The sequence below is a fragment of the Esox lucius genome, chromosome 19 (assembly GCF_011004845.1).
Source record: "Esox lucius isolate fEsoLuc1 chromosome 19, fEsoLuc1.pri, whole genome shotgun sequence".
In the NCBI taxonomy this organism is placed as follows: Eukaryota; Metazoa; Chordata; class Actinopteri; order Esociformes; family Esocidae; genus Esox; species Esox lucius.
Window position 1 is genome coordinate 32624493 of NC_047587.1, and position 12243 is coordinate 32636735.

Genomic DNA, 12243 nt, shown 5'->3' on the forward strand with positions numbered 1-12243 from the left:
ATTGAAAATATGCTGCACACTTTCTCGGAAGGTGGCATCTTGAGCGATCGATATCTGAATGTTTACAAAACAAAATGATGGAGTGCCTGGAGTCTTCTTTGATTCTTCTTGGAAAATGCAGTGTAATGTATACAAGCCTCAATAACTGATGTCTATTAGTGACTGTCAACAAAACGGACAGAGCTGTAAATTACAGCCATCCAACAAATATTATCTCTAGGCAGTGAAGGCTAACAATACAATCCTTACTCTTTTTATTGTTTGGATAAGGTTATATAATTTCTCTTTAACTTTGGAAATGTGGAGTAGATTTTTTAGAATATTACAATCTGGAACCACTATAAAAAGTAACATTACAGGATAGAACCACTGTAAAAAGTAACATTACAGGAAAGAACCACCGTAAAAAGTAACATTAAAGGATAGCACTAGCAGGATTTTGCATTTAAGCTGCCTTTCCGTATCAGGTATGAACATTGAAATAATAAGTTAAGATTGATTTCCGTAAGACAATTTATTAGAAAACTTTGCTACTTTTACAAATCATTTGCATACATCTCTCTGACTCTGCTATGACCTTGTCTATAGGGAGCACCGCAATAAACCAGCTATCAGACCATTACACACATCCTGATAAGGCCTTCTTACTTACACTGAGTCTTTCACTTTGTTTCTAAAAAGAAACACTGACGTGTTACAATATCGGCTGTAATAGGTATCGATATATGGTTGACAGTAAGACATTGCAGAAAAGCGGTCATGCCCATTAGAAAAACCCTGCCCATTTATCTAATTATCTCCTTGAAACATTTTCTTTCTGCCATCCATGCCGGCCTTGTCATCAATGTTCTTACGCCAGTCACCGACGTCTCGCAAATCCTTATCCTTTAAAAGCAAAAAGCATGACAAAAGAATGAATGTTAGAATATTCATTCAGTGTTAACATATCTCCAGATGCTGTACTTATTTTGTGTGTGTAATGATCAGATGATGCCCACCTCTTTCTTCTCATCTTTCTTCACTTGCTTCAGGTTGGCTCTCAGATCCATGGTCACCTTGTGTTTGGAACCCAACAGGGCCTGGAGCATAGCATCAGCAGACATACGCACTTTCTTCAGAGCTGGCTTCTTGAACTTGCCTCTCAGATCAACAATTTTTATGTTCAGGTCAATAACCTAGTGAGTGGAAGTTTGAAACAGGAACATCAGGGATTTAGTTGTTCAAACATTTATCTATATATTTTAAAGTAACAATAATTTAATCCTTGCAATTACTCAGAAAATTCTGACATGCCAAGACAGCAGTACCTGCCCAAATAACACATCAATTGTTCAGCAACAATCACACCTCACATATAATGTTGAAAAAATGTTTTATCAAAAAGAAATACTAAGTAAACCAATATTTAACTGAAAATGTATACTGTGGTTCTTCATTTAAAGGTTTTGAGGTTTTATCTTGGCACATCTTAGGTAGACTGTGGCATATTGCATTAATTTGACTCACCATCGCAAATAGGTTAAAATCCATAGATTTAAAGCTGCAGTGAGTAAATCCAAAGTTAATGTCTCGAAAATGAATCTACTAATTGGACTGGAAAAGGTTCCATTTCTGAATTAATGATCAGAAGTTGCTGATGGCAGCGCCAAATATGGGCCACCAACAAATTAGGATACAATCCTAAAAGGCCAGGTTCACAGTTCCCGTTACGGGCGGTGTTTTGCGGGTACTATTGTATTTGAAGGAGCTGCCAGTTGAGGACATGTGAGCTGTCTGTTTTTATTAAACTAGATACACTAATGTATTTAATGTCCTCTTGCTCAGATGTGCACTGGGGCCTCCCAGTCCTCTTTCTATTATGGTTTGAGTCTGTTTTGTGAAGGGAGTAGTACACAGCGTTGTATGAGATCCTTAGTTTATTGGCAATTTTAGATTTCTCAGAACAATACTATTTCTCAGAAGAAGAATAGACTGACAATTTTCAGAAGAAAGTTCTTTGTTTCTGGTCATTTTGAGCCTCCATTGATGAGGCTCTAAATACTCTACTATTCTAAAGAAGGCCAATTGTGTTGCTTCTTTAATCAGCACAATAGAAGGGTTTTCAAATGATCACTTAGCCTTTTAAAATTAAAAACTTGGATTAGCAAACACAAAATTTAGATATTCCATTAAATATCATCTGTTTCCAGCTACAATTGTCATATACAACAGTTGTCATGTATTTCTAATCAATTTCAGTATTACTTTTCTTTAAAAAACAAGGACATTTCTAAGTGACCCCAAAACTATGACCGGTTGTGTACATTCGGATTGAAAATAAATACTGCACCCCAGAAAGGATAATTGGTTGATGGATGGAGCAAGAAAGGACTAACTATATTGTTTATGGCAAAGGTTTTCCACTGGGTTTGGTTCGAGACAGAAATTTGTCAAGACAATCATTTAGTCGAGACCACATATTGTATGTTATGGATTGCATTGCAATTTACATTTTGTAGTGTTGTACTGATTGTTGCTGTCTTATAGGACATGACTCTCTTGCAAAATAGACATGTCCTATAACAAAACATTGTTTCTCAATGGCCTTTTGCCAAGTTAGTTAAAGGTAAAATAAAATGAATAAACAACAAAATGGGCTATGGTTCTATGTTTTAAAAGACAATGTTGCCATTCTCTATTAGAAAAGTTTTCAAAAACATTATCAATTCAAGAGAATGCCCATTATAAATAATCAATTTAAGAAGGGGATGCTATGATAGATCACAAAATCAGTGAAAGAAATGTAGGCATCACTGAAGAGAATTTCTAAGCACATAAAATACACCAAATGGCCATTTAACAAAAAATGTATGTTTAAACAGCAGAAAAACACAGCAGTATTTAATTACATATAGGTCACAACTGTGGACACTTTAAGATGGCAAGTCACACCAAAAGCGCTGTTCTAGCTGCTCAAGAAACAAAGAAATATTAATATTTTTTGTGATACCTAATTTTGAACCACCTTGTTCCTAACAAGCTTTTCACTCCCCTTAAAGCAACTGCCATTTGAAATTAGTATGTACATCAAAATCTCCAAGATGCTACATTCAATCAGATGAGCACACCAGCAGCTGACAATTTTTTTTCTTCAATAACGTAAGATGGCTTTGTGAAATATCATAGAATCTTCCATCGCTTCTCCTCCAATATAGTACTTCACTATAGTTCATTACTGAACCTCCTTAGGATTGCGGACCCACACCAGATAATTGATTCTGACTGCACAGGACATTGAGTTATGATTATTAAATGATGCATGGACTCTTAAAAAGGACGTGGAGGGTATTTATAGAAATATAAATTGTGTAAATATAGAGTGCCTTGCAAAAGTATTCAAACCCCTGATCAATCTCTCATATTATTGAATTACAAACCTGTTTCCAAAAAAGTTGGGACACTCTGTAAAATGTAAAGAAAAGCACAATGCAATGATGGGCAAATCATTTGAACCTTATATTCAATATAAAATGGTACAAACAAAATGTATCAAATGTTGAAACTGATACATTTTGTTTCTTGAAAAATCTATGCCCACTTTAAATTTGAGGCCAGCAAAACATTTCAAAAAAGTTGGGACAGGGTCAACAAAAGTCTGAAAAAGTCTGAAAAAAACCAACATCTAATTGGGTTCATCGGCAACAAATCAGTAACATGATCGGGTATAAAAAAAGCCTCCCAGAGAGGATGATTCTTTCAGAAGTAAAGATGGGGAAGGGTTCAAGACACTGCAAAAGACTGCACAGTCAAATAGTGCAACAATTTAAGAATAAGTTTCGCAATGTAAAATTACTTAGATTGGGGATCTCATCATCTACAGTACACAATATAATTAAAAGATTCAGAGTATCTGGAGAAATCGCTATTCAATTGACAAGGCCAAAAACCAATATCGGGTGGCCTTGATCTTTGGGCCCTCATTAAATGCGGCACTGCATTAAAAACTCTGGAGTGGTCATCATTTCATGAGCTCAGGAACACTTCCGAAAACCATTGCCTGTGAACAAAGTACTGTACATTGCGGCATCCACAAATGCAAGTTATAACTTAACCATGCAAAGAAAGAAACCATAAAAACAAGATCCAGAACCACTGTTGCCTTTTCTGGGCCCAAACTCAATTAAGATGGAATGAGGTGAAGTGGAAAACTGTCCTGTGGTCTGACAAATCAAAATTAACGAAATAATTTTTGGGATTCATGGACGCCGCATCCTCCGGACAAAAGAGGAGAGGAACCATCAGGCTTGTTATCAGCGCACAGTTCAAAAGCCAGCATCTGTGATGGTATGGGGGTGCATTAGTGCAGTGGAGTAGATTCCCCCACATGGCATGGGTGACTTTCACATCATTAATGCTGAACAATATATACTGGTTTTGGAGCAAAATATGCTGCCATCCAGACAACGTCTTTTTCAGGGAAGGCCTTGCTTATTTCAGCAAGACAATGCCAAACCACATTCTGCACGTATTACAACAACATGGCTCCGTAGTAAAAGAGTCTGGGTGCTAAACTGGCCTGCCTGCAGAAAGAGATCACAGTAGATGGTTAGCTAATAGCTATACAGTGGCTATGATGAAAATAATAACAGTTGAATATCTAACCACTACTCAATGTGGACTACGCAAGGTAAATCAAAATCCAGAATCATATCTTCGTAGTCGCAAATTAACCCACAAACAGATTTACTTTAGGCGTACAGTACTCTAATGTAGCTACTGAAGCTGGTTGCCCTCAAAGTTTTAGACTATCCTGAAAAAATCATAATGCCAAATTTGTTTTGTCTGTGGCGAGGATCAAATTCCGGTTGACTACATGACAGTCTGCATTACAAACCACTATGCTATTTAACAATGAGTAGTCAGTCAGTCTATCAGGCACTCGGTAAGAGACATTTGCTCTTCTTGGCCGGCTCCTCATAAACGGTCCGGCAAATAGCTGAACCTTGAGAAAGTATTAAAGTCCACTGCGCGTGCATGTCTGATTAAGTAGGGATCGCAGCTTCAGTGTTTGCTGGTAATAAATAATGTACATTGCAAGATGTGTAATATTTATCAGGCACGTTATCAGACCATTGGTGGTCAGGGGGCTGCACAGCTAGCATGTTATACAACCTGGCAAATGTTTTACTTTGTGCACACAATGAAAACAAAGCAATTCTTGCTTCTCCTTGCACATTACAACCGCGTTAATGTCAGCTTGCAAAACATGTCTTAACATTTAAAAAACAATATTACATCTACTCAAACTGACACCAAAAACAACTTTCAGTACAATATTGCAGCAAAGTCAATGGAAAATATAACTAGCTTGATCGCTAGCTTTTCAAATGATTCTGATGAACAGAAAATGTTTTTGGAGCAAGAAATGGATTGGGTTTAGCACTGAGACATGAATGGGTGTTAGTGAAGGCAAATGTGTGTGAGAGCTTCTCTGAGAATCCAATCGAAGCAGCAGCCTCAATAAACACTCCCACCCATATCTTTAATGACAGAAGTTGTTCAGTTGAGTGTTTGGCATGAGAATGTCTGGTTTTCAGTGACAATAATCCGAGCCAAGTACTTGCCTCAACCCAAATTTGTAATTCAGTAAAATTAGAGTTTTGGGCCGAGGTTTGAATACATTTGCAAGGCACTGTGTGTTTGTGTATAGTACCGGTCAAACATTTGAATGATCCCCACGTGTGGTTCCCACCGTGAAGCATGGCTACCACATCATTCTGCCGCATTACACCATCCCACCTGGTTTGCTTCTATGGGACTATTATTTGTTTTTCAGCAGGACAATGACCCAAAACACTACTTGAGTCTGTTTAAGGGCTATTTGACCAAGAAGGAGAGTGATGGAGTGTATGGAGTTAGATATCTGTCAAAAGGTTAAGCATATGTATTGTTAGGATCATAAGAATATATATTCGTAAAATAGTATGATTGTAAATAAGGTCAGATGTAAAAAAAGTAAAATTCTTACTTTACGTCGCCATTTATTTGTTTACAAATCGTTTTTCTACATACAAACTTTTGTCAGTAATCTGGCATCTGCAAAGATAAGACCTGAATGTAGCTCTTCGAAAATGTAAAGCTAGCAACTACAAGTTGGACCCCTAGCCCAGTGTTTAACCATAGCATCGCCATTCAGATATCATGTTCAAAATAAAAGTCCATAACTGTTTTTTTTAAGGCTGCTTAACAACATTACACCAGTAGGCTATCAAGCATTTAGGCGTTAGGTAAAAATACTTGTGTTAAAATGACAAGGACACAGTATACCATTGCCTAGAACACAGGTGTCAAACCGGTTCCACAAAGGGCCGAGTGTCTGCAGGTTTTTGGTTTTTCATATAAATTGGTTCCTAGGTCATACCTACACAACCAGGTGAGGGTAGAAACTAACCAATCAGTGACCTAATTAACCAATCAAGTACAAGGAGAGAGCAAAAACCTGCAGACACTCGGCCCTCCGTGGAACCGGTTTGACACCTCTGGCCTAGAATATCCTCCTGAGCTGCAAAATATAATGAAGTGATTTAGGTCAAGATATTCTTCAAATATTAGTCTGGCATGTGCTATTTAATTGCTGTGTTAATTCTGACTATACTATTTATGATGGCTGTATGTGGCCTGGAACTTCTGTAGTAATTGCTTAACATTTCGTATTAGTTTTTAAGTATTTAAACAAATTCTCATTTTACAGTAACAACCAAGGGGGAAAAACTAAGACCCATAAAGCAACGCTGTTTGAGTATTTGGGACCACAACAAGTGTGTAGGCTTACACAATAATACAATTTCTATAAGTTTGAGTTATTTGTATTACACATGAAACCTATGCACAAAGAGCAGTTAAGCACATGAAAATCAGCATTCACTATGCATGCATGAAGAAAGACGAGACCTTTAAATTGAAATCTTGCAGGATACCTATTTCCAGTTTCCCTGATTTCCTGTTGGTCACACTGCCTCTGCTTGTTATATTAGCAAAGTTTCAGTTAAGTTTTTTGGGAGGATGAGATGAAACTGCCAAAAGTCCAGATTGTGATGCTGTATTTTTTAATTGTAAAACTAGATTCGTGTCCGTCATCGTGACAGGCTGTTTGTACGTTCACAGATCTAATTTCACACGTATGTTTCACGTTTTGTGAATTACTTTTTTACGATCATATACATTAATGGATGGATTTTCTTACAATACCAACAATACGTATGCTTAACCTTTTGGCAGAAAGCTAACTCCATAGGAGTGCTGCATCAGATGATCAGACAACCCAACTGAGATGGTTCGGAATGAGTTGGAGCACAGAGTGAAGGAAAAGCTGCCAATAAGTGCTTAACATATGTGGGAACTCCTTCAAGGCTGTGGGAATAGCATTCCAGGTGACTACCTCATGAAGCTCTTTGAGAGAATGTCAAGTGAAAAGCTGTCATCAAGGCAAAGTGTGGCTACTGAAGAAACATATATTGCTTACTACATGATTCCATATATGAAATTAAATAGTTTTGATGTCTTCCAAACTTTTGACAGGAATTGTATATATATATATACTGCTCCGGAAAAAAATAAGAGACCACTGCACCTTTTGCTTTCCTTTCCAAAAAAGTCGAAAAGGAAAGTTTTGAGTGAGGAACAGAAGGGTTAAATGAAGAGACCGCTGCAAATTGAATGCTTCTGTTCCTCACTCAAAACTCAGAGAGAGGGAGAGAGAGAGAGAGAGAGAGAATAAATCCAAGGGACATAGGTTGCTTACCTCATTACAAACCATGCCCGCTTTGTATTCTAGGTTATATCTCTCCTCATCAATCGTATTGATTTTGTCGTACATCTGTTTGCAAAGTTCCTAATGAAAGAACACAAGAAAGGAAATTGTTACTGTAATACGTATGTCACATAACTTAATGAGTATGACATTGACAGAGGCAGATTAAAAAAACACACTGTATCAAGTAGGTATACTGTAGGTCAAGAAAATGGACAGAAGAAAAGGTATGATATCTATTCATTTTGTTTGCGAATATCTCAAAATCTGTGTGTCTTACCATTAATTCATCTTTGGAATGCGGTAGTTCCAAAGGAGGGCAGTTCTCTTCCATGTATTTCTCCCTCTCTTTAACTTTCTCTATTGCTTCAGCTTCGAGCCAGTCCTTAGCAACTGCCAGCATGCAACTCTGGAGAAAAATTATGACAGTCGGTAAGACAATTGACCATTATCTCAATTTCTTGGTATTGCTTTTTTAGAGCACAGAAAGTATTTTTCATACAGGTGTTGGACAAAATAATGGAAACACCTAACAATATATTAATATCATGGACCTTCAGCAATAAGACGTGAGGCCACACTATGCCTTAGGAACAGCCCCAGTTCTTCTTGGAATGCTGTCGTGTAAGTCCTGATTTGTGTGTAGTTGTTTATCACCATTCTTTAAAAGAGGGATGAAGGAGGTGGAAATGTACTTGGCACATTACATACTAGAACTTGCCATAGGTTGATAAAGAATTTTCAGATCTGGTGATTTGGGAGGCCATGAAAGATGTTTGATGTTCTTCTGGGGTTCATGAAACATCTCTTGAACTTGTTTATCACTGTGTGTTGGAGCTTTATCATCCTTGAATATTGGAACATTATGAGGGAACAGTGTTTGACCCATAGGGTGTAACTGGTCCTGTAAAATGGCCTCATATTTCATGGCAGTTATACCATGCAGAGAAATCATCTGACTCATTAACTCCCATGAGATGGCTGCCAGTACCATTACGGATCCCCCACCAGGATTAACAGTTGGCAGCAGACATAGGTGGGCTGAAGGCATCCTTTGGCTTTCTCCAGACATAAACCCATAAGGATATAAGAAATAGGGTGAAAGATGACACATCAGACCATATAACTTTTCCATTTCTCAGGGGTCCAGATCTTGTGCTCCATACACCAAGTTATGCTTCTTTGTGCGTTGGCTTTGGTTACAAGTGGTTTCCAAATTACCCACCATTCTATTAGATGCAATTAATCATTTGGCAGTTTTTGTGACCGATTTACCTGCAATTTGGGACATACTGTTTGGCCACTTGGGAACTCTGTTATCTTGCTTTGAAAACTCAAACATCAAAGAATCTGTTGTCTGATCTCCTTCTCAGCTGACATGTATGTACTGCTGATTGACAATCACCCAAATGTGACCTCTGCAGCTGCATTTGTAATGTGATTTATTGACTTCAATGTAAAAGTCCTTCTCCTTGGCGTTTCCATTTCTTTTGTCCACCCCCTGTACATCCTTTACAGCTTTACTAAATATAAAACAACATTTTAATTAAGGAGTCACAAAAGGGCTAAAATGATTCTTCACCTTGAGTGTATGCTTGCGGCTTGAGGACACGTTGCCTTTCTTGCTGTTAGCCCAGGGAAAGAAAGTTACATTTAGAAAAAGCATCTAAAAACTCATAAATAAATAAATATATTAGCCCATACATACTCAGACATCTTGGCTGTAATATCCTCCCTTCCTAGAAATGAACAAAAAACACGATCACAATTCATGAAATAGGTACAGTATTTACAATAGCCATCATATTATAAACAACCCTGGTATCCTTAATCAACTAAACCAATCAGTAGACAATAATACTTTTACCATTATGTAGGTTCATATTCATGAACAATGTTATACAGTTGTCAAATGTTGTCTAACACACTGAATAAAAGAACTTTGCACAGTTTTTGTGTTATTATTAATCTGGCATTGGTCTCCAATTACTTCCAACAGGGGACTTGCTGCCAGATTTGACAATGGACCTGCTTAGTTTAGTAATTGAGACAATTGATAATAATACATTCTAAATCCCTCAAACATATTCAACTCCAAATGTTGGTCTATGTACAGTGTGTCATTACCCCAGAGATGGGAACATTATCCTGAGTTGTGTTAATCTAAATTGGGCCCAGTACTTGTCTTAAGTGGCTCTGTGTTATGGTAGGCTTGTTTCCGAGAGGTCACAGTAACCCAAAACCAGTCCTGTCATTGCTTTCTAGAACATCCCTTAGATGACCAAGATGTTAGGCCACATCTCAAAAATAACTGCTAGTGCTCCATCAGGTCTGTTCAGGGCAAATCACTCAACTGTCTCATACACAATGATAACCTAGAAAAATGACATATCCTATAAATGGCTTTACTAGCACACGTCCTTTTCTATCCAGTGAAATAATTCCAATTCAGATTTGTTTATTTCAGAATAAATCAAACCCATGACTCTCGCATAAGTGTTTGAAAGTAGTGTAGTTCTAAAAACACCTGTCCTTCAGCCAGGACATTTCAGACCTGCAGACAAGCATACGTCTCAAATTGATATACGTTTTCATTTGTATTTGAAATACCAGCACAGCTACAGCAACATTAACTATAACGGCTTGGAAGTATTAACCAGAGCTGAGGTCAATTTGAATTAAAGCAAGTCAAACTTAAATGATTAATCCCAACATGTATTTTCAATGACAGTGACAGTAAATAATATCAGTAAACGGCAGAGGAAAACCTGTTCATATAAATACAAATAAACCAACTTTAAAGTAACACACTCCCTTCTTGACTGCCTTCGATTTGAATGGACCCAGCCCTGATATTTACAGTACAACAGCTAGTGTGACAGCTGCTCAGCTTCTCCTGGTGTGGGGTTGTGTATCACCAAAGACTTATCCTCACTATGTGCAGTAACACAAGTGCTTCAGTCCTATCCAAAATCAAAACGCAGCAAAATTAGTGTGGTTCAGAAAAAGCATCAAAGTGGAGTCAATATAGAATATTTGGTGCTATGTACCCATTCAGATGGGGAACTCAGTAATGTATCAGAGATGCCAATAATGTTGTTACAGGCTATGTAAGTATGGCCAAAATATGCTGTTGACAGGAAGAAAAACATTTGAAGATTGCTTTCAAATGTATGTCTTGTGGCGGTGTACTCTTTCAGCCTATCATCAGTCCATTTATCCATCATTTACCACTCCAGGTAGAGTAATGCAGTTTGAGACACATTTCTTTATGCAAAAAGATAAGAAATAAGGACACAAACGTAACAAAACCTAAAAAATGTCTGTCAAGTGTGACAAATGTAAAAAAATATTTATGGTCTTTAAACATTTTTTAATTATGAAATCTCTATACTTGAGTCTACATAATGTGATAATAATGTAATTTTTTTGTGACAGACATTACATTACTAAGTATAACCAACAATCCAAACACAATAATAAATTATTAAACAATTACAATTACAGTGAAAGAAAAATGTTCACTCCTAGTCAATATGAAACACTCAAACTATAGCCAATCAGACCCAAATAAAAAATGAGTAATCACAATGCAATACATTTCTCACATACATTCACAAACTAAATGTATTTCACATGTGAAAGTCTTAATAGAAACAATATTATTTTCCATACTAATAAGGATATCACTATGATACTGCAATTACTCTTAAGTAAGTTGTTGCAAAGATAATAAAGCTACCGTACATTACAGCTATAAAAATTCTGTTTCTCAGTGGCGGACATAATGATTGGTTCTCACCTTCGGAAAGCAGCACAGGCTAGTTGAAGAATGGCCAACTGACTGAGCAGGCAGCTCAAGTGTTAAGAAGATATATATTGCATTCTCTGATGTCTTTCTATAATCCTCCATTTCTCTTTATGGAAGCAGATTACTGACCAAACCAATGGGCTGACAAGGTCATGAAATACAGTACAGGGATTCTCTGTGCCCTCCCCTCTCCATAGACTCCAATATAAATAACCTGTCCTTCAAGACCGTTGTTCTCATTTCAAATATTTTATTAAGCCTATGCCATCATCCATAAGTAGCATATAGGGCCAGTACTCAGACAGGCCACTCAATAGCAAAGGAGAACGTTAAAAAACATACTGAAGATACTTTGAGAAGGCCAGATGTACAACTGGCACCCATGTTGTTTATCGTAAAAGGATGCCAAACTATGAAAGTAGTCTTACCTCGGAGGTATCGTGTCTCTGGGATTGACTGGTGCCCAAAGGGCCTGATGACAGTTCACTTTCCAATCAATCACTGAAAGACAAATAAAATAGACAAAGATTTCAGAGGTGATTCATTGTGTTTTTTTAACTGGTAGTTTTTATATTTTTATTTTTTTATGGATGGAATATCTAACCTGGTAGCATCTTAAGTGCAAATTGGAAACATCAATCAT

General features: G+C 37.2%; 1 protein-coding gene across 1 annotated transcript; it reads right to left on the reverse strand.

Moving 5' to 3' along the window:
- Positions 1-499: 499 nt before the first annotated feature.
- Positions 500-11668, reverse strand: tnni2a.2 (troponin I type 2a (skeletal, fast), tandem duplicate 2). Its single transcript, XM_010901922.3, has 7 exons — positions 11592-11668; positions 9498-9528; positions 9372-9414; positions 8070-8198; positions 7781-7870; positions 999-1175; positions 500-885 (listed from the first exon to the last, which is right to left on the reverse strand). The coding sequence occupies exons 2-7, from the start codon at positions 9503-9505 to the stop codon at positions 790-792; spliced, it is 543 nt and encodes a 180-aa protein (XP_010900224.1). The 5' UTR covers positions 9506-9528; positions 11592-11668; the 3' UTR covers positions 500-789.
- Between the last annotated feature and the right edge of the window lie 575 nt (positions 11669-12243).

Coding starts and splice junctions, on each gene's coding strand:
- tnni2a.2 (XM_010901922.3), bottom strand. Junction 1,176..7,780: donor CGGGCATGGTTTGTAATGAG/GTAAGCAACCTA, acceptor TCCACTCACTAG/GTTATTGACCTGAACATAAA. Junction 886..998: donor AGAAAGATGAGAAGAAAGAG/GTGGGCATCATC, acceptor TTGCTTTTAAAG/GATAAGGATTTGCGAGACGT.